The sequence below is a fragment of the Osmerus eperlanus genome, chromosome 20 (assembly GCF_963692335.1).
Source record: "Osmerus eperlanus chromosome 20, fOsmEpe2.1, whole genome shotgun sequence".
Classification (NCBI taxonomy): domain Eukaryota; kingdom Metazoa; phylum Chordata; class Actinopteri; order Osmeriformes; family Osmeridae; genus Osmerus; species Osmerus eperlanus.
In genome coordinates, this window is record NC_085037.1 from 10,166,338 (window position 1) to 10,189,271 (window position 22,934).

General features: G+C 42.0%; 3 protein-coding genes across 5 annotated transcripts in view; 2 read left to right on the plus strand and 1 right to left on the minus strand.

Moving 5' to 3' along the window:
- Nucleotides 1–22,934, minus strand: part of tril (TLR4 interactor with leucine-rich repeats) — a 116,974-nt gene that overhangs the window by 22,180 nt on the left and 71,860 nt on the right. The gene's annotated exons all lie outside the window — the stretch shown is intronic.
- On the plus strand, nt 10–17,403 carry gsdmea (gasdermin Ea). The gene is made up of 20 exons (XM_062446079.1): nt 10–532; nt 3,632–3,871; nt 3,961–4,153; nt 4,315–4,483; nt 4,587–4,707; nt 4,832–4,990; nt 5,353–5,480; nt 5,690–5,861; nt 5,943–6,013; nt 6,164–6,390; nt 7,008–7,023; nt 12,272–12,497; nt 12,709–12,904; nt 13,144–13,309; nt 13,483–13,561; nt 13,652–13,756; nt 13,934–14,064; nt 14,248–14,371; nt 14,694–14,764; nt 15,053–17,403. Exons 2-20 carry the CDS (start codon nt 3,661–3,663, stop codon nt 15,281–15,283), a joined length of 2,796 nt encoding a protein of 931 aa, XP_062302063.1. The 5' UTR covers nt 10–532; nt 3,632–3,660; the 3' UTR covers nt 15,284–17,403.
- On the plus strand, nt 9,012–22,552 carry LOC134040520 (uncharacterized). Of its 3 annotated transcripts, none has more exons than XM_062486442.1 (10): nt 9,012–9,129; nt 19,544–19,765; nt 19,989–20,184; nt 20,416–20,581; nt 20,695–20,773; nt 20,880–20,984; nt 21,164–21,294; nt 21,522–21,627; nt 21,807–21,877; nt 22,189–22,552. In XM_062486442.1, exons 2-10 carry the CDS (start codon nt 19,558–19,560, stop codon nt 22,411–22,413), a joined length of 1,287 nt encoding a protein of 428 aa, XP_062342426.1. In that variant the 5' UTR covers nt 9,012–9,129; nt 19,544–19,557; the 3' UTR covers nt 22,414–22,552. The 3 variants fall into 3 exon arrangements, with proteins under 3 accessions (XP_062342426.1, XP_062342428.1, XP_062342429.1); XM_062486444.1 differs by lacking the exon at nt 9,012–9,129 and adding an exon at nt 18,716–18,833; XM_062486445.1 differs by lacking the exons at nt 9,012–9,129; nt 19,989–20,184 and having other exon boundaries at nt 19,625–19,765.

The following is a 22,934-nucleotide window of genomic DNA, read 5'->3' on the forward strand; positions in this document are numbered from 1 at the left end:
GGGTTTATATATGTGACTAGTCATTCTGCGGATGATGTAAATACGATTTAAATGTAGAAATCAATGGAGGGACAAGTCTGTTCTTGTTATGTATAACATAAACACACACGCACACACCCCACTCATATGATAGTAATTACCTCGCTATTGTGTGGGGGCGTGGCACCAGAGACGAGAGCCAGTCGCTTTCGAAGTGTCAGCCCACAATGTGACTGACAGCTATTTTCACCAATTGATCTACTGGACAAACGGAAAATACCCAATCAGATTGATGCCTCGTGGATGTGTCTTCAATGGATTTTCCAAGCGAAAACATCCACTGGACTCTATAAAAGTTGACATCAGAGTCAAAGTTAAGCCTAGTAATCTTCAGTGGCAGTGGAGACCAGTCTTCAAGCATAATCGAATAAACGGGTTTGTTGAAAAACATTGGGTCAGAACAATAAGGGCGGATTCGTCATTTGGATGCAGGGGAAACCGAAGTGCGCGGTCTGTTAATGCGAATGACTTTTTGATCAAGATTTATTGACAGGTACAGTGACAAAAAAGGCTGATACATTTAATTTGGTTTTGGGTATAATATTTTTGTTATTTATCTCTATGGCATAATATAAATGGTATCTTTTTATAGCGCGTGTAGCCTATTTGGCACAGGTCAGTTATTTATCTCATTTTAATATTGTAATGAAATCCATTTTCATGTCAGCTCAAAGAAGACTATGCCCAGCGTTGTAGTATTACATAGTTGCTTGTTCATGAGATTCATGATTCTGTTTATGTACTTTGGGGGCTATATAATGAGTTAGTCGAGTCATTATACACAGCGCAAAGTCTACTTAATGACCTACGCCTTAAGCACGCAGGGTCTCGAGTAGCCAACCAATCCGTTGCCCCGGAAAGGGGGGCAACGGCTACCGGGAAATCATGAATATTACATTACCTGTCACAAATATTAAAGCCCGCTTTTTATGGTTTGTTTAAAATTACAGAGGTAACATTTTCCTTTGTGGATGACAATATTATGCTGTTTGGGTTAGAAAGCGGAGATCTAAAGACATCTTAATCAATTGACATTTCCCAATTTGGTTTTGGTAGGTAGGCTGTAACTGAGATACAGTTAGGTCCATAAATATTTGGACATTGACACAATTTTCATCATTTTGGCTCTGTATACCACCACAATGGATTTGAAATGAAACAATCAAGATGTGCAGACTTTAAGTGCAGACTTTCAGCTTTAATTTCAGGGTTTTTACATCCAAATCAGGTGAACGGTGTAGGAATTACAACACATTTTATATGTGGCCCCCCCTTTTTAAGGGACCAAAAATAATTGGACAAACTAACATAATCATAAATCTAATTGTCACTTTTAATACTTGGTTGCAAATCCTTTGCAGTCAATGACAGCTGAAGTCTGGAACCCATAGACATCACCAGACGCTGGGTTTCGTCCCTGGTGATGCTCTGCCAGGCCTCTACTGCCACTGTCTTCAGTTCCTGCTTGTTCTTGGGGCATTTTCCCTTCAGTTTTGTCTTTAGCAAGTGAAATGCATGCTCAATTGGATTTAGGTCAGGTGATTGACTTGGCCATTGCAGAACATTCCACTTCTTTGCCTTAAAAAACTCTTTGGTTGCTTTCGCAGTATGCTTCGGGTCATTGTCCATCTGCACTGTGAAGCGCCGTCCTATGAGTTCTGAAGCATTTGGCTGAATCTGAGCAGATAATATTGCCAAAAACACTTCAGAATTCATCCTACTGCTTTTGTCAGCAGTCACATCATCGATAAATACAAGGGAACCAGTTCCATTGGCAGCCATACATGCCCACGCCATAACACTACCTCCACCATGCTTCACTGATGAGGTGGTATGCTTTGGATCATGAGCAGTTCCTTCCCTTCTCCATACTCATCTCTTCCCATCATTCTGGTACAAGTTGATCTTGGTCTCATCTGTCCATAGGATGTTGTTCCAGAACTGTACAGGCTCTTTTAGATGTTTTTTGGCAAACTCTAATCTGGTCTTCCTGTTTTTGAGACTCACCAATGGTTTACATCTTGTGGTGAACCCTCTGTATTTACTCTGGTGAAGTCTTCTCTTAATTTTTGACTTTGACACAGATACGCCTACCTCCTGGAGAGTGTTCTTGATCTGGCCAACTGTTGTGAAGGGGTTTTTCTTCACCAGGGAAAGAATTCTTCTGTCATCCACCACAGTTGTTTTCCGTGGTCTTCCGGGTCTTTTGGTGTTGCTGAGCTCACCAGTGCGTTCTTTCTTTTTAAGAATGTACCAAACAGTTGATTTGGCCACACCTAATGTTTTTGCTATCTCTCTGATAGGTTTGTTTTGATTTTTCAGCCTAACGATGGCTTGCTTCACTGATGGTGACAGCTCTTTGGACTTCATATTGAGAGTTGACAGCAACAGATTCCAAACACAAATACCATACTTGAAATGAACTCTAGACCTTTTATCTGCTCCTTGTCAATGAAATAACGAACTCCCATGAGGGAATAACATACACCTGGCCATGGAACAGCTGAGCAGCCAATTGTCCAATTACTTTTGGTCCCTTAAAAAGGGGGGGGCACATATAAAATGTATTGTAATTCCTACACCGTTCACCTGATTTGGATGTAAATACCCTGAAATTAAAGCTGAAAGTCTGCACTTAAAGCACATCTTGATTGTTTCATTTCAAATCCATTGTGGTGGTATACAGAGCCAAAATGATGAAAATTGTGTCAATGTCCAAATATTTATGGACCTAACTGTATATAGGGAGAAAGCACACGTCCTTTTAGAGGGTGAGTTGGAAAGGGAGGGTAGAGTGTGTAGGCCTACACTCCTTACTCTAAAACTGTATGACACTGGGTACTTTTTATCTATCTTTATGTGCCTTCCCTAACTTTTTTTTCTACATCCTGACTGATTCTTTTTGTGCATTGTGTATTGTTTTAACTTATTTTCTCCCTTGGCCCTTTACCTTTCTCTCTGTATTTATTCCACATGTTTAATCTCTTGTTCGCCTATTTACTTATAGCATTCCACATCCTCAGTTGCATAGCACGCTCCCCCTCTCCATCTCTTCATCTGATTAAGTGTCGTCATTACTCTGCTTGATAGCTTTAAATATTTATGGCATGACAACTGAGCTGCACGAATTTGGATGTGGTTGCTCTTAACTGGCCACAGCAGGGGACTTCTCCCATTCTCAGTGAGTCAACCACTGAGGCAAGTAGAGTGAGGTGCCTTGCCCAAAGATACAACGTCATTTGCCTGGTAGGGAATCGAACCGGCAACCACTGCTCTGGGCCAGGCCACAGTGGTGTCGGGTGGCACATCCACACGTACATGGAGTTAGTCTGAGCACATGCAAGCTAGCATACTGGAAGACTTGGAGGGGAAACTGGGGGAAGTTTCATGGAAAGCCCCCCCCCCCCCCCCCCCATTTAATTTAATCAGTAGTGTGATTTTTTTTCTTTCAAAATTCTAGGTACGTGGAGGGATTTCAAGTTCACATAAAAACATTTAAACACAAAGGAATTTAAAGACTGAGCAGTATACACACATATTAACATTCCAGCAGATGAACAGGGATAAATGACAAATGTCTCCTTTTCCACAGGCATTGGCTCCACTTCCCCTAATTGGGTTATGTTTGCCAAGGCAACAGCAAACTTTGTACGCCAGATCGATCCGGACGGAACCCTGATCAATGTCTCTCGCCTTAATGACTCAGACAAGCTGGTTCCCACTGCGCTGGTTGTCAAGCGCAACCGATTCTGGTTCTGGCAGAGACCCAAATACCAGCCCTCTGACTTTACCCTTGGTCACCTGCTGCTAGGAGACACACCCCTCTGTCCAGGTGAACACACACGTGTAAACACACACATACACTCACACACTTACAAGCCAATGTCAGTTGACCAAGTTTCTGTGTGCGTTGTCTCTAAGTTGTGTCGGAGTCAGAGTTTCTCACCTACGAGGGGAAGTTTGGGGACACGCTAAGCAGCAAGCTGGATGCCAAGGCAGGAAACCTCAGTGTGAACCTGGAGGGCCGGGGCACCACTAAGCTCCAATCATCATTCGGTAAACTGAGGAAACAGGAAGTAGACGTTATGAAACTGCTGCAGGACTCCAACGAAAGGTGGATGAGCAACTGATCACTGTACAGACTTCACCCTCAAACATTACTAACACACTCCTTCTCTCTCTCACTAACCTTCACCATCCAGGATAGTCAGGAAGAACCAATTATATATTTTCAATGCCATTTGCCCCGCCCCCCCCCCCCCCCCCTACCCCCAGGATGTTGGACATGCAGCATGTGCTGGTGCAGCAGATGGAGAAGAGAGCAGAGGTGTTTGCGGTGCTGAAGGAGAGGATCCTCACCACCACGGCCTGCAGTATCACAGAGACACACCAGGGGCAGAGCTCCTGCGCTGGCATCCTGGAAGTGCTGGGCAACCCTGTGGAGGTCTGTGTTTTTAGTGTGTGGCCTGTTTTAACGTTTGTCAAGTTGACTTCCTTATTTTATTGGCTGATTATGCAATATATGTGTGTGTGTGTGTGTGTCACAGGTGTGTGTGAAGGAGAATGGCAATGTTCAGGTGGACAGCGACGTTGCATTAGAGATTCCCCCTCACACTGTCATCGCGTACAGCCTCATAGAGCTGGAGGTCAAGAAGAGTGGGAACTATGGTGAGTGTGTGTGTGTGTGTGTGTGTGTGTGTGTGTGTGTGTGTGTGTGTGTGTAGAGGTAGACCTGGCTGATTGTGTGTGTGTTACAGATGTGTAATGCCACTGTGTGTTTGTGTGTTCTCAGAGCTTTGTTTACAGCCAGATACTCTTGGAGGGTTTGAGGCAGACTCTGCGAGGTCCTCTCCATCCCAGGCTTCTATTGACACTCTCTGCATGGTGGACGGAGGACAGGGGATGGAGGATATGACTGTTGGGAGAGCTGCGCTTAGCTCGCTGCAGAAAGGCAATAGCTCTTATTCACTGCTGCTGATTTGCCATAGTGGTTATTTTACACACTAATGAAGCCTTGTAGATTAGGTCTGCCTCACTTTGGTGTCATTTTAGTTTTTTTGTACCTGTGTATATGTGTCTGTGAGTATGTGTGTGTGTGTATGCGTCTGCTTGTGTAAGTGTAGGTGTGTGTGTGTGTGAAGATATGTGCTTGAAAACTATTTCGAAACATCCATTCATTCTTCCTCTTTTTCTTTTGTCTTTTAGTTTCTCATTGTGATATAAAGTGTATTGTACACAGCGAACGTTGCCTTATTTGAGCGGAGGGCCATTCCTTTACGCTCACTCTCTGTTTCTTCTGTCTCTCCTCTCCAGACTTACTGAGTTTGGACGTCCATCTGCGTCCGTTCCTGGCGCTACCAGAGAACACTCGGTCTGCACTGTACCAGAGGCTCTGTGAGGTCATGATGGACAGAACTACACTCACAGATCTAGAACAGTTGGTAAGAGACCAGGGGTAAATAGAGAAGTATATAATACGCTAGGTAAAGCACACAGCCCCAGAGGGGAACCATGTGCGGCCGCAGGATCTCTTTCTGTTCTTCAGATTAGAGATCCTCTTCGGATCCTCTGCTCTCTCTCCTCTCCCCTCCCCCCCCCCCCCCCTCACATACACACAAATGCACAAACGCTTTCCCTCTTTGTCTTTCAGCTGGATGGCTGGTGTAGAGATGAGATACATGAGGTTCCAGTTCGATGGAACAAGTCTGCCCGCACCCTAGTGGACCTTCTACGCCAAGGTGTAGCCTATCAAACTCCGAATACCATTTCGAGCCTGCCCCCTCTCCTGATCGCCGCCCACCTGCTGGTCAGCGCCTTGGAGGGTGAGACATCTACAATCGTGTGTGTGCATGTGTGGAGCGAGGCATCTTTATGTGAGACAAACTTTGTGTGTGTTCTTGCAGCTTTGCCTGATGATTCTCTAAGTCTTCTGGTAGAATGTAGCCATGACGACTTGGAAGCGCTCAATACCTTGGTCAGTCTTACTGTTATCATCATTCTCACTCACTATCCACTATCCACCCCCCACCCCCCCCACCCCCCAGCCCACACACACCTCACTCCTTTTCTGTCCAATGTCTTTATATTGAAGATGTCTTGTGTACGAAACCTTTATCTCCAATAGGTGACCAGGCTGAAGATGAACCGTCAGGCCCTCCCACACGAGTCCTCGCTCCTCCTCCGGCACAATGACACAGAAGAACACTGGGCAGAACAGCTCAGCTCGTCATGTGTGATACTGAGGAAAGAGATTGACGGCCTGTGGGCAGATATACAAAGTCAACCAGGAAGTCTTCCATTGGTCCTGTGTGTTTCTGTGCACGGACTTACTTCTCTGGGTGCTGGGAGGATGTAGAGAGAGAGAGGGACTAGTGTAGGCTATCAACCCAGTTTAACTAAACTGATCCTAATAATGATTAGAATTGGGGTGCTAGATTTGGTCATGAGAATGACCCAGGACAACACATGATAGCTCTTCACAAGAACGCTGGTAGGGCTTGTTCTGCTATGTTATTACAGTATTACATGTGACAATGATGGCACAGCGCACATAATGAAGAAGAGACTAATTTAAAAAGAACGTCCAGAATTTCTAATACAGGAGGGTGTAGCTCGGTTAGAGCACTTTACTGTAGACCATGAGGTCGCTATACTCATTTGCAATAAAGGTGTCTGCTAAATGAATAGGCCTGAATAGCCTCTGCTCTTTACTTTTGCTGATCTAAATTGTCATTCTCAGCAGTTTCTTTAATGCATGTACATCGTAGGATACTGCGTTTACATCAGCCTTTCACGCTTTCAGCTACCAAATCTCACGCCAAGGTTTTTGGAAAAGTTGGCAGCCCTGGGCTATTGTGGTTGTGGAATCGATGATTCAAGTAATTTACTACTGTCGAGAAGAGCGCCAAAACGTACAGACAGTGATATTCAAAGTGTAACACAGGTACTTTTGTCTATGGGGACTTGAGATGCAAAGACTCCTGGGTAGGAGAAGAGCTAGCTAGCAAAAAGAAGAAGCTGACTTCATTGATCGCTGTAGAAGCTAACATTGTTACGTTGGAGCTGAGGACTTATGTAGAGCCGAAGTCGGTTAATGGCGGTATTGGACGGAGAATAGTGTGGCAGACTGGCTGAGGGCATGAGAGGGAGTTGCTGGAGCCGTGAGTCTCTTCTAGAACACTGTTGTTTTTTTGTAGTTTCTACCGGAGGCAATTTTGAAAGTCCTGCTATTTTTGTGAATCATTCATGAACAGTGTTGGAGCGAGATACGTTGATTTCATTCTACAAACCAATTGATTGCACTCGACAGTGAACAATAACGTAAGCGATCGTTTTTGAAGGAGTGGTTTATACGTTTTTTCGAGTTTTCTTGTTTTTTCTAAAGAGACTGACGATCGCCTGTGATTAAGATTTGATGTTGGAGAGACATTCTTTTTTTTCTTTGGCGATTTGGATTGCTCGTTTGTGCGTGCTGCATGCGAGCTAAGCTGTGCTGTGTGCGGGCTAAGCTGTGCTGTGTGCGGGCTGAGCTACGCCATTTTAGCTACGCGAGTTTTTTGTTTACCCTGCCATCCTTACGACATCTCATTGTTCTGCCTCAGTTGTTAATCCTGTCATCAGAAATCTTCAAGTCAACGCATCAAAGTCGTCAGAAAGAAGACTGGTATAACAGTTCAACACACACACGGACATTTCACTAATACAAACTGTGTTTGAATGTACTAGGGGTCTCAACTGTGAATTTGAACTGTCGATTTGTGAATTCAAGTGTTCTAAGAAACATTTGAGGTGTTAAGAGGTTTTCTTTTAAGTGTTACATTTTATTAAGAGATCCAGAATAACAGTTTATTGTATTTTTGTAACTTTTTGTTATTTTATCCTATTAAAGGAGATAGGGTAACATAAGGGAGGCAAAATAAATGACCTGTTGTTAAAATTAAGACATCTGACAATATCTTATCAAGTTACCTTGGGGTAGGGGCGTCTCACTGGCACTATTAGGATTAGGTGGGTGGGGATGTGGAGGTAGGCTTGTTTCCACCACATGCACTTCAGGAGGCCACCGTATCAATATACTTATCTGAAGCCTACCTTACTTATTCCTGTAGTACATAATAAAATAGTGTCAGGTAAAACATATACACAGAGTGCATATTGAGACTCAAAGCACTAGAGTGGGGACTAAGCTCCTTTCGCTCTTTAAGTCTTCCAGGGTAACACTCTAATTTCCCCTACAAGGCAAGACTTACAGTGCGTTCACACTGCAGCGGAGCGGGCGGCGCGTGGCGTCGGCTTCCAATTCATTTTCAATGAAACCAGGCGTTGACGCTCGCGTAGGGCATTGTGGGAAGGCGAGCGGAGCGGAGCGGAGCGTTGCAAGTTGGATTTTCTCAACTTTATGTAAATGAGGAGCGTGAAAACGCTAGCGTTGGCCAATCGGATTGTTTTCTTGTTTCTTGTAACGTAGCAACCTTTGGTCATGATAAACATTTCTAGGTTTCACAATTTCAAGATGGAGGAGAAACTTTTCGTATGTGTCTGCACACCCAGTTCTGTTCAGAACAAATTTACTAATGTGACGAGCCTATTTATAGCCTACTTTTAAATTCAGTCTCGTCACATTACGTGACTGTTCTGTGCCACTGCTAGCCCAGCCTACAAACGACTGGTTGAGTGACCGGTGGCGTAACATGTATTCTACTGTAATCTTGCACTAGTAAAATCTTGCACTTACATAAATGTTGTGTAAAAGTGGTATTTTGATCGATATTGTGAGTGCATTAACCCAAATCTGCACGCTTGGCCATGACTACAACAGTGACCTTAGAGAACTACAACTCTGTATTAACTTGTCTAACACGCCCCCGAGCTTGGTGTACTGTGGGAAGGCAAGCGATGCAGAGCGTTAAAAAACGCTGCAGTGTGAACGCACTGTTACAGTCTTGTTACAAAAGCATCGTACTTCATCAATCACGTGGTTATAGTACTTTGACACAAGCTCCGAAAACACTTCGGAAAAGTCCTATCATTAAAGAGACTCTATCTCGGAAACGCAATTGTCAACGACGTTCATCTCAGTAGCCTTCCAAGGTAGGTAACATTATTAGCCTACTACACCCTTTACAATATTTTAGAAAGCTCTGTTAAGCATAGTCTAGCACACTTAGCACACTTCCTAGTTAACAAGCGTTCTTGTCCCAATCTTAACATGCAAAAAAACCGTTTTTTTTTCTCAAGACAGCAGCAGCTAGGCTACTATGGAAGAACATGACCCGTAATTTGTACTTTACTGTACAAGGCTTACTGTACAACTGTACTGTACTTACTGGCTTACTGTACAAGGCTACTTTGCGCACACGTAGAATCATTTATTTTATGCACTCTATTGAGCAGTCAATAGCCGGATGGCTTTATTTTGTTACTTCCTTACAAAAACTTAATTTCCTTCAAAACCATGCAAAGTACGCATTTTTTAGGTCTCGAAAAGAGGACATGTCCGGGTAAAAGAGGACGTCTGGTCACCCTACTTAAACTCAGGACTCGCGCATATTAATAGGCTATTGAAACGCACTGGCCAGTACAGGGAAGTGAGAAGTACCCAGATCTGTGGACCGAGGTGAAATCAGTTTCATATTCGAGATTCAACAGACATTCATATTCGTACCTCCGTTCAGGCTCCGCGTCATATTTAGGGACCGGGGTAAAAGAGTTGACAGTCAGAATGTTTCTTCAATATCTTTGTCAAAATCCACCATACAAACTTCAAACTTGTTGCACATTCTTCTACTACTGACTGACCAATTTGTCCAAGCTTTGGTTTGGTGATAAAATTGATTATTGATTAACCTATATTGCCAATATTTCAGTATTTCCTCAATATCTTTGTCATAAATGACCACAGAAACGTCAGACCTGTTTCACATTCTTTTACTCCTACCTGACCAAGTTGTCCAAGTTTTGGCTTGGTGATAAAGTTGATTATTGATTAACCCATAGCCAATAAATCAACAAAAACACCAATATTTCAGTATTTCCTCAATATCTTTGTCAAAAATGACCATAGCAACTTCAGACCTGTTTCACATTCTTCTACTAATATCAGACCAACTTGTCAAAGCTTTGGTTTGGTGATAGAGTTGATTATTGATTAACCCATAGCCAATAAATCAATAAAAACACCAATATTTCTGTATTTTCTCAATATCTTTGTCAAAAATGAACATAGAAACTTCAAACTTGTTGCACATTCTTCTACTACTAGCTGACCAAGTTGTCCAAGCTTTGGTTTGGTGATAAAGTTTATTACTGATTAACCCATAGCCAATAAATCAATAAAAACACCAATATTTCTGTGTTTCCTCAATATCTTTGTCATAAATGACCGGACTGGAAAATGTGTGTTTTTATTGGCTATGGGTCAATCAATAATCAACTTTATCACCAAACCAAAGCTTGGACAACTTGGTCAGCTAGTATTAGAAGAATGTGCAACAAGTTTGAAGTTTCTATGTTCATTTTTGACAAAGATATTGAGGAAACAGAAATATTGGTATTTTTATTGATTTATTGGCTATGGGTTAATCAGTAATCAACTTTATCACCAAACCAAAGCTTGGACAACTTGGTCAGCTAGTAGTAGAAGAATGTGAAACAGGTCTGAAGTTTCTGTGTTTATTTTTGACAAAGATATTGAGGAAACACTGAAATATTGGTGTTTTTATTGATTTATTGGCTATAGGTTAATCAACAATCAACTTTATCACCAAAACCAAAGCTTGGACAACTTGGTCTGCTAGTATTAGAAGAATGTGCAACAAGTTTGAAGTTTCTATGTTCATTTTTGACAAAGATATTGAGGAAACACTGAAATGTGTTTTTATTGATTTATTGGCTATGGGTTAATTAATAATCAACTTTACCACCAACCCAAAGCTTGGACAACTTGGCCTGCTAGTATTAGAAAAATGTGCAACAAGTTTAAAGTTTCTATGTTCATTTTGTACAAAGATATTGAGGAAATACAGAAATATTGGTGTTTTTATTGACTTATTGGCTATGGATTGATCAATAATCAACTTGGTCACCAAACCAAAGCTTGGACAACTTGGTCTACTAGTATTAGAAGAATGTGCAACAAGTTTGAAGTTTCTATGTTCATTTTTGACAAAGATGTTGAGGAAACACTGAAATATTTGTGTTTTTATTGATTTATTTGCTATGGGTTATTCAATAATCAACTTTACCACCGAAGCTTTGGACAACTTGGTCAGCTAGTAGTAGAAGAATGTGCAACAAGTTTGAAGTTTCTATGTTCATTTTTGACAAAGATATTGAGGAAATACTGAAATACTGGTATTTTTATTGATTTATTGGCTATGGGTTAATAAATAATCAACATTATCACCAAACCAAAGGTTGTTCAAATTGGTCAGTCAGTAGTAGAAGAATGTGCAACAAGTTTGAAGTTTGTATGGTCGATTTTGACAAAGATATTGAAGAAACATTCTGACTGTCTACTCTTTTACCCCGGTCCCTAAATATGACGCGGAGCCTGAACGGAGGTACGAATATGAATGTCTGTTGAATCTCGAATATGAAACTGATTTCACCTCGGTGATATGTGGTGAAGAAAAGAAAAGTATTCGGAGCAACTGATCTGGGGAGGGCATAGCGACAGGGCTGCCAACTTTTCAAAAAACCTTGGAGTGAGATTTGGTTGGCGTCGCCTTCTCAGCGTGAGAAATACAATAAGCGTGTTGCGTGAGAGCGGGTGAACTGATTCAAATGCGTGTGTCTCACGGCCACTACGTGAGAGTTGGCAGCCCTGTAGCGATTCAGCTGTTGGCATGCAGGCCTACGGGCGTGGCTGCAGTTAGCCCTTGATAGACGACGAATGGATAGATGTATGGTCTCAACATCACACCATAATTATTGTGAATGCATAAAAAGGAAAATCAAAATGTGTTGGTGTTTAGTGAATCACATTTGTGGAACGTGATTTACATTTGTGGAACGTGATTTACATTTGTGGAACGTGTTTTACATGTGAGGATTGGTAATTATTTGTATTGATCATGACATTAATGTATTGATCGTGTTTTCACAAGTATACTTGTGAATGTATACATGTACTTTTGGTGTGATTTTGAGTCCATGGGATGCTTAAACTAATCACCAGAAGATACATATGAAAACAAGGATCAACATTGTTATGTCTGTTATCACCACTCAGATTTTTATTGAAGACATGGACACGTTTGCTGAGGCAACCAAGAGGTTTGTTCATCAAGTGAAAGGGGATTTCATTCCCAACACTGTATTCCACGACTCCAACAAACTGTTGCATCCCACTAGACTGGTTGTCAAGATCAAGCCTAGATTTCGATTTCAGAAGCCTAAATACTGTGTGTCAGACTTTACACTGGAAGACCTTCTAGGAGATCTACCATATCAAGCAGGTAGGTTTTTACAGTAAAAACTGCGGAATATTCAACCCCATGGTTGTCGAAACGATTAAGCCTTTTTAGATTGAACTTTGTAATTGTAACTGTATTACACCTTAACGCACACCATCTGTATGTTTGTGTTGAACATGGATGTATTCTAACATAAACCTAACCCAATGGCTTCTGTTTGTCCATCTTTCTATCTGTGTCTGTTGTCTATCAGAGATTAAAACAAGCATCTTTATGCATGACTATGTCCTTGAACTTGAGAAGAACCAGAAAGGTAATGTGGGTGGAGGCGTATCGCAGTGTGGTGGGAAAGTGGAGGGGCGAGGGAGCATCAAACTCCAAACTACATTCGGTAAACTAGACCGAATGGAATTGATCAATTTCATGAATTTAAAGACTGCCATTAAAAGGTATGAAAAACATGGTTCATGTGAACCTTTACCTTGTTTTTTTCATAGCTGGTACATGTGACTGAAGTGCTGTTTAAAATGTGCACGTCTTGAGAATCTTTTTATACTTGATACATGTTTATCTCTCTTTTACTTTCGCTTTATCTCTGTGTGTCTGTCTTTTTTTGTTCTCTCTTTCTCTCACTTCCTGTTTCTACCTGCCCATGTCAATTGTGGGCTATATCCACCAATCCTGTTAGGAAAACAATGATTCGTGACCCGGAGCTGAAGAAGAATGAGAAGTTGGTTATTGTGAAGGAGAGGGTAGTGACAAACAGCTCATTCTCTATCAACTGCTCTGACGAGGTGGACGCCTCGATTACTGGAACAGTAAATATCCAATGGTTGAAGATGCTTATAGCTGGAGTGAGTATGACAGTGTTTCCAACTGTTTTATATCTACAGTATATTACTCATTTTGAGTAATTTGAGTTTAGTAAATCAAATGAATCTTAGAGCCTGTGTTGAGCAATGAGTGTTGTTACAGTACTGCTATCATGCACTGTAGATCATGACTTTTATTTTGTGTGTTGTGTCAGGGTCATTTAAGGAAAGACAATACATCCATGAAGCTTCCTGAAAAGACTGTCCTTGCCTACACAGTCAAAGAGCTCATTGGTGCGTGCATTGGCTTTCCAATTGTTTTCTCGTTGATTGCTGTTCACCCTACAGTGTGCGACTACTTGTTTTTTCTCTCTGTTGGTTCAGAGCTGAACGTCAAGGATGATGACGAGTTAGAGGCGGATTGTGGAACCTTATCTGCAGAATTAATATCCAATAAGTCCATTAATTGCCTAGCCAAAGTACTGGAAGGTATGTTGAGCTTTACAGGATGGTGGATGTTACTTCTATCTCCTTCAATGTCTCTTTCTCTCTGGCATGTGTGCTTGTCATAGCTTAGCATGACTACTCTGCACCTCCTTGTTGTTTCCTGTCTGAGTTTTCATGCACGTGTGTATTGTAATTAACTCTTCTCTATTTATATATCAGCCTTACCAGATTTTGAGGGGGATCTTCAGCCCTTAGCTAGTCTTCCAAAGCAGACCAAATCATCTCTGTTCGGGGAGCTTCGTGGAATTCTAAAAGACAGGCCAACCTTTCAAAGGTTTATAGAAGACACGGTCAGAGACAATGTTGTTCATGCAAAATATCAACATTCACTGATGGCATGCCAGTTGTTCTGTGCATGCAATGTTCCCTTTGTAACCCTTCCCTTATCTCTCTCCCTCTCTCCTCCCCTCTCCTGCCCCTCTCTTTCCCTCTACCTCTACCTACACTACTGGTCCGCCTACCCCTGCCTTCAGGTTGAGGACTGGAGGCAGAGTGGGATCCGAGATGAATCCGTCGGCACCCTTTTGGATCATCTTCCTACGGAACCCATGGAATGTTCTTATGTTGCCACCGAGTTACTGGTCAGCGTCTTAGATGGTTAGTTACTGTACCACATCTGGCAATCTCAACTTGAATCAATTCTCCTTTGTTATAATTTTATAGTTTGTATTCCTCCAAGCCAATGGTCCTGTGTGTGTGTGTGTGTGTGTGTGTGTGTGTGTGTGTGTGTGTGTGTGTGTGTGTGTGTGTGTGTGTGTGTGTGCGTGCGTGCGTGTGTGTGTGTGGGCCCTGCACAGTGGATTTGTTGGTGAACGTTGGTATCATCCACATGTAAATGCATTTAAAAAATGTGTTTCTGCAATTTTAATTGTGTATGTGTCTTTGGTGTCCATACACACGCATGTGTGTGTCTTTCCAGCTTTGCCAAATTGGGCTTTAAATATGCTGGCCAACTGCAGTTCCAGTGAACTTCAAACTCTCAACAAACTGGTCAGTCTATCTAAACTTCCTATTAACTGTACAGTAGAATTTGGCTGGTAGACAAGGTCATATATGTCCACTCTTTTGTACATCAATCTGGCATGTTGAATGACAAAATGTATTGTGTAATTAGCATACATATTAGAATTATTATTTGAACAGTACAATATTGTACATCTAGTTAGATTTCCTTTATATAATCAAAATGGTCCTTGCATTTGTAGCCAATTAACCCATAACAACCATGTGTTTGTCTTGTACATGTCTTCTACTTTCCCTCTGCCATCTGTCCCATAGGTGGAGGCTCTGAAGACCAATCACAGCAATCCCCTGCCTTCTGAGACACTGCCACCCAAACTGCAAGAGGGCGGGGAATATAACTGGGCCACACAACTGCTCTGCTCAGCCAGTGAAAATCTACATGATGATGGAAACCTGTTTCTTGAGACAGGAATCCAACCAGGCGGGCTGCTATTGGTCCTGTGCATTGCAGTTCAAGGGCTCACATTTTTGGGAGTTAGTGTATGATAGGTGTGGAGGTCAAGGCTGCATAATAGGCCAGAATAGTCTTAACACAGACCATAAGTGTGTTGGCAAATGTCCACCGAGCCCCCCCCCTCCTACATTTCCAAAGCAGTATGCATGCCAGTGCCTTGTTGTATTTTTGTATTTTATTACGTTATTACAGGAATGACATTCCAGGGATATTACATTATTATTACAGGTGAAGGGTTGTGCAGTGAAGATCAGTTGCAATAACTACACATTCTGTTTACCTTTTTTTCTGTTCCTTAACAAAGTGAGCTCTTACAGACCCATCACATAAGCCTATTTCATATATTATTCACTTGTTAAATGTGTACTGTCTTTTTAAGAAAATCAGGCATTATATATTCTTATGGCCTTTGGCAGGAAGGACTTCCGATAAGGATCCTTGTGCTCTTTGTTACACCGTGGTGTGATCAGTCTCACCCTCTGCTTTGCTTCACCACAACCAGTTTGTTTACTCTGTTGGCATCGCCTGCCTTGATGCTAGTGTTACGACCCCCAGTCTGTGATGTTCATGTATTGTGTAATTAGCATACATATTAGAATTATTATTTGAACAGTACACTATTGTACATCTAGTTAGATTTCCTTTATATAATCAAAATGGTCCTTGCATTTGTAGCCAATTAACCCATAACAACCATGTGTTTGTCTTGTACATGTCTTCTACTTTCCCTCTGCCATCTGTCCCATAGGTGGAGGATCTGAAGACCAATCACAGCAACCCCCCTGCCTTCTGAGACACTGCCCCCCAAACTGCAAGAGGGCGGGGAATATAACTGGGCCACACAACTGCTCTGCTCAGCCAGTGAAAATCTACATGATGATGGAAACCTGTTTCTTGAGACAGGAATCCAACCAGGCGGGCTGCTATTGGTCCTGTGCATTGCAGTTCAAGGGCTCACATTTTTGGGAGTTAGTGTATGATAGGTGTGGAGGTCAAGGCTGCATAATAGGCCAGAATAGTCTTAACACAGACCATAAGTGTGTTGGCAAATGTCCACCGAGCCCCCCCCTCCTACATTTCCAAAGCAGTATGCATGCCAGTGCCTTGTTGTATTTTTGTATTTTATTACGTTATTACAGGAATGACATTCCAGGGATATGAGATTATTATTACAGGTGAAGGGTTGTGCAGTGAAGATCAGTTGCAATAACTACACATTCTGTTTACCTTTTTTTCTGTTCCTTAACAAAGTGAGCTCTTACAGACCCATCACATAAGCCTATTTCATATATTATGCACTTGTTAAATGTGTACTGTCTTTTTAAGAAAATCAGGCATTATATATTCTTATGGCCTTTGGCAGGAAGGACTTCCGATAAGGATCCTTGTGCTCTTTGTTACACCGTGGTGTGATCAGTCTCACCCTCTGCTTTGCTTCACCACAACCAGTTTGTTTACTCTGTTGGCATCGCCTGCCTTGATGCTAGTGTTACGACCCCCAGTCTGTGACGTTCTGTGTTGCATTTGTGTGTGTTCCCTGCTGTGCTGTCTGTTCCCCATAGGTGGCGTGAATCAAACCATCAACACCCACGCATGACTCCTCCTCTCCATAATCCGCTTCACCTGGTTCCTGTCATCAACCAACCCTCCACCAGTATATATTGTGCCACTCTGTGTTTGTTTGGGGGGGGGAATAAGTCGCTGGCTGTATTGTGTGTGGGTAAGGCCTACTTTTGTGTTTAGTTGTTTGGATTCCCCTCTGTGCTGACCATTGTCCTTTTGACTTGTTTTTCTTTGTCCTGTTGTGTTGAGTTGCTTTGTTTGTAGTGTTGTCCAGAATGTTTTCTTGTTCTTTTGTTCAGGGGCTGGGGAGTAGTTTAGAGCTTCCCCGGGGTATACATCACCCGTAGGAATTACTTACTGTCTATATACACCAGCTAGACCTGGGCAGACCACTGCTGTATTTTTGGTTAGGACACCTCATTCGTGTGTCAGTTGCTTTGTGTTTAGCTTTGGGAACTTTATGTTGATTTCTTTTCTTTGGTCCTGTCCAGCCCTCCCCTTGTCCCTGTTTATTATTTTCCCCATTACCGTTATTATTTACTATACCGTGGTGGCAAAAATAAAGCCTTAATATTCCATTGGTACCATTTGTTTGTGTCCTCGGTCGCACTCCTTGCTCTGCGCACCCTTCACTGGCCTTTGTGAGTCCCTGAGCGGTGGCAGGGGTCAGGTTCCCTCCGTTACAGGCATAGGCTTATAACAGCTAGCAGCACCCCAACATACCACCACATAGAAGAGGGCACTGCTGACCACAGGTTGGTAGACAGTGTGCAGTGTGCAGTAGTGAGCTGCACGCACCAAAGAGCCAAAGTCGCCTCAGGAGTACAGAGTGAACAGAAAGGGGGACATGACTGTCCCTTGGGGAGCCCCTGTGCTGCTCATCACTCGAGTCAGAAACACAGCTGTGCCGCAGCACAGATCGCACAGGCCACAGGAAGTGGTTTGGTTTTTCACTTCTCTGATCTCCAAACCAAGCATCTGGGTCGGTTCTAAAATCTGATATACAGAAGGGTACATTTACATTTAGAAGATGCTCTTATCCAGTGTGACTTACAGTAAGTACAGGGACATTCTCCCCAAGGCAAGTAGGGTGAAGTGCCTTGCCCAAGGACACAACATTATTACACGGCCGGGAATTTAACCAGCAACCTTCTGATTAATAGCCCGACTCCCTAACCGCTCAGCCATCTGACCCTTAGGATATAGGTTAGCGGTTAGAGTAACTCAGCTGCAGATCAGGTCGCTATTTCACTTGGCATCTGCTAAATAAGCCTACATTACATCTACAAATATAGTTTACCTGTTTACCTTTTCTGCTCTAAATTGTCATTCTCAGGTGTGCCTGTTATGTTCGGATAGCGTTTACAGTTGATAATTACATCAATGCTCTTCAACAGTAGTTGAACACTTAATTGCAATATGAAAATTGATCCATACTACAATAAAATACTTTATCATATCACACACTTTGGTGCATGTTTGTTTTTCATTTAACAGCAACGGTTTATCTTAATGAAACATAGCCTACAGTAGATATGTCCGAATGAGCAATTGTGGTTGAGGAATCGATGAAAATAGGTATTTACTTTTATGGTCCATAAGAGCGCCAATGATTGGCCGTTTAGGGCATATTTCAAACTGTTGTTACCACGGCCCCTCATACGCCAAAACTTTAATGCAATGATGTTCATCAGTCACTTGGTTATCGTAATTTTTCACAAGCTCCGAAACGAAACATGGATAACTTGCAGACCTGTAGCATGTCTGAAATGGGTGCGTATAGGGAGAAAGTGGTAGTGACAGGCATTGCCGCGGGAACCGTGCTGCTGACAGCACGAGAATTAAAAATGATTTGACTTGAAAATCCACCACCGCCCCGGAACATTGTGCCCAAATAAGTTCCGGCGGCTATGCTTGACACACTACTTGCGCTGCGGCTGATGACGTTAAACGAAACTAAAGTACCCTACAGACAATAACGCAGACTGAGAAAGACCTACTTTTCGGAGTAGTTTACAAGTAAGTGTCAACGACTAGTGATGGGCATTCCGGCTCTTTTTCGTGAGCCGAATTTTTCGTACAAGTCCTGACGAGCGTCCAGAGCTAGTCGAACGCGTCCTAATTTGAATACTTCTCAATCTTCACGGATGTGCGTTATCACTACACCGTAGCCTATTGTCTGGTGCGTTTCGATCCAATTCCTATACGCGAGTCTTTATAATTTAAGGAATTGTGTTAAAGTCTCAAACAAACAAAAATCGCATTGATTGATATGTGCGTAATTATTTGTCCATAGCTACAAAGCCTAACAAAGATGTGGCCTACAGACTGTAGACCTTGGGAGGGCACAGCCATTCGGGCGCCTTAGCGCCTTATTTAGCTGTTTGCATGCAGGCCTACGGGCGTGGCTGAAGTTAACCCGTTATAGACGATGATAGAGAGATGTATGGGCTCAACATCACACCATAATTATTGTGAATGCATAAAAAGGAAAATCAAAATGTGGGTATGAATCACATTTGTGTTTACATGTGAGGATTGGTACTTATTTGTATTGATCATGACATTAATGTATTGATCGTGTATTCACAACTATACTTGTGAATGTATACATGTACTTTCGGTGTGATTTTGAGTCCATGATCTCGAGATGGTTAATCTAATCACCCAGAAGATACATATGAAAACAAGGATCAACTTTGTTATGTATGTCTGTTATCACTACTCAGATTTTATTGAAGACATGGACTCGTTTGCTGAGGCAACCAAGAGGTTTGTTCATCATGTGAAAGGGGATTTAATTCCCAACACTGTATTCCACGACTCCAACAAACTGTTGGATCCCACTAGATTGGTTGTCAAGACCAAGCATTGGTATTCGTGGAACCCCGACTATCGTGTGTCGGAATTTAAACTGGAAGACCTTCTAGGAGATATACCACGTCAAGCAGGTAGGCTTTAACAGTCAGTTAATAACATGAATATTAAACCCTATGCTTGTCCAAATGATTAAGCCTTTTTCAATTGAACTTTGTAATTGTAACTGTATTACATCTTAACGCACACCATACACCTGTATGTTAATGCTGAACATACGGATAGATGTATTCTAAAATTAAACCTAACCCAGTGGCTTCTGTTTGTCCATCTCGCTCTGTTTCTATTGTCTTTCAGAGATTAAAACAAGCCTCTTAATGGCTAACTTTGTCCTTGATATTGAGAAGAGACAGACAGGGAATGTGGGTGGAGGCATATTGCAGTATTTGTGCAAAGTGGTAGGGCAGGGCTGCATGAAACTCAAATGTGAATTAGGTCCACTAGACAGAATGGAACTGATCAATTTAACGAATTTGAAGACTGACATTAAAAGGTATGAAAAACATGGTTAATGTCAAACCCTCTTTTTTCATGGCCAGTACATGTGACCCGTTTAAAAAAATGCACGTCTTTTATACTGAATCTTTTGATACTTGAAACAGATTTCCCTCTTTTTTTCCTGTCGTGTTAACTGTCAGTGTGTCTATTTTTGTTCTCTCTTTCTCTTGCCCCCTATTTCTACCTACCCTTGACAATTGTGGGCTATATCCATCAATCCTGTTAGGAGGAAAATGATTTGTGACCCGGGGCTGAAAAAGAATGAGAAGTTGGTTCTTGTGAAGGAGAGGGTAGTGACAAACAGGCCCTTCTCCATCAACTGCTCTGACGAGGTGGACGCCTCGATTACTAGAACAATAAATATTCCTCCAGGGCAGCTGGGAGCAGATGGAGTGAGTCTGACAGTTTCCAACTGTTTCATATCTACAGTATATTACTCATTTTGAGTCATTTGAGTTTAGTAAGTAAGATGAACCTTTGAGCCTTATTTTGTGTGTTGTGTCAGGGTCATTTAAGGAAAGAGAATACAACCATGCAGCTTCTTGAAAAGACTGTCCTTGCCTACAAAGTCCAAGAGCTCATGGGTGCGTGCATTGGAGTTTCATGTATGCATTTTATTTCCTCACTGACATGTGTGCGACTGCTTTATTTTCTTGTTGTTTCTCTAATTTTTTCTCTCTGTTGGTTCAGAGCTCAACGTCAACGATGATGACGAGTTAGAGGAGGATGGTGGAACCTTATCTGCAGAATTAATATCCGATAAGTCCATTAATTGCCTAGACAAAGTACTGGAAGGTATGTTGAGCTTTACAGGATGGTGGATGTTACTTCTATCTCCTTCAATGTCTCTTTCTCTCTGGCATGTGTGCTTGTCATAGCTTAGCATGACTACTCTGCACCTCCTTGTTGTTTCCTGTCTGAGTTTTCATACGTGTGTATTGTAATTAACTCTTCTCTCTCTATTTATATTTCAGCCTTAGAAGAATATGTGAAGCTTCTCCAGCCCTTAGTTAGTCTTCCAAAGCAGACCAAATCATCTCTGTTGAGGGAACTTTGTGAAGTTCTAAAAGACAGGCAAACCTTTCAAAGGTTCCTAGAAGACAGGGTCAGAGACAATGTTGCTTAGACCAAATATCATCATTCACTGAAGGCATGCCAGTTGTTTGTTATTCAATGTCCCCATTGTAACCCTTCCCTTATCTCTATCTCCCTCTCCCTCCTACCCCCTCCCTCCCTCCCTCCTGCCCTCCCTCCCTCTCCCTCCCGCCTTCCCTGTCCCTGCCACCCCCCTCCCTCTACCTACACTACTGGTGTGCTTACCCCTGCCTTCAGGGTGAGGACTGGAGTAATTCCGTCTGCACCCTTTTGGACCAACTTCCTACGAAACCCCTAGAAGGTTCTCGTGTTGTCACAGAGTCACTGGTCAGAGTCTTAGATGGTGAGATACTGTATCACATCAGACAATCTCAACTTAATTTATAAATGCTCCTTTATTATTTCATACCACGACACATTTCCTTATTTTCCACATGTACATTAATTTACAAAAATATGTCAGCAATTTTAATTATGTGTCTTTTTTTGTGTCCATACGCACGCATGTGTGTGTCTTTCCAGCTTTGCCAAATGGGGCTTTAAATATGCTGGCCAACTGCAGTTCCAGTGAACTTCAAGCTCTCAACAAACTGGTCAGTCTACTTATCTAAACTTCCTTATAACTGTACAGTAGAATTTGGCTGGTAGACAAGGTTGTATATAGTGGACAAGGTCCACTCTTTCGTACGTCAATCTGGCATGTTGAATGACTAAATGTATGTGTGTGTAATTAGCATACATATTCGAATTATTATTTGAACAGTATAAAATATTGTACATCTAGTTAAGTTTCCTTTATATTCTAAAAATGTCATTTGCTTTGTACTTTTGCCAATTAACCCATAACAACCATGTTTTTGTTTTGTACATGTCTTCTACTTTCCCTCTGCCATCTGTCCCATAGGTGGAGGCTCTGAAGACCAATCACAGCAACCCCCTGCCTTCTGAGACACTGCCCCCCAAACTGCAAGAGGGCGGGGAATATAACTGGGCCACACAACTGCTCTGCTCAGCCAGTGAAAATCTACATGATGATGGAAACCTGTTTCTTGAGACAGGAATCCAACCAGGCGGTCTGCTATTGGTCCTGTGCATTGCAGTTCAAGGGCTCACTTTCTTGGGGAGTTAGTGTATGATAGGTGTGGAGGTCAAGGCTGCATAGAACAGGCCAGGATAGTCTTAACAAAGACCATAAATGTGTTGCCAATTTTCTTCCGAGTCCCGTCATTTAAAAGCAGTATGCATGCCTTTTTGTATTTTTCTTAAAATGTGGAAAAAAGAAAGAAAAAAATTAATATAATATATTTTTTTATAATTACGTTATTACAGTAATTACATTCCAGGGATATGAGCTTATTATTAAAGGTGAAGTTGTTGTGGAGTGAAGATCAGTTGCAATAACTACTTATTCTGTTTTACCTTTCTTTTAACAAATTAATAAGGGCACAGGAAGTGGTTTGGTTTTAAACTTCTCTGACCTCCAAAACAAGTACCTGGCCAGATAAAACATTTTTTTAAATCTTTTTCTCAGGAATTTAAAATGTATTTGTAGAAGGTGTCTTAGAACACAGTGTTGTTCATACAAAATAAAATCATTCACTAATGACATGTCATTTGTCTGTGTGGTATGTAAATGAACCCATTTAACCT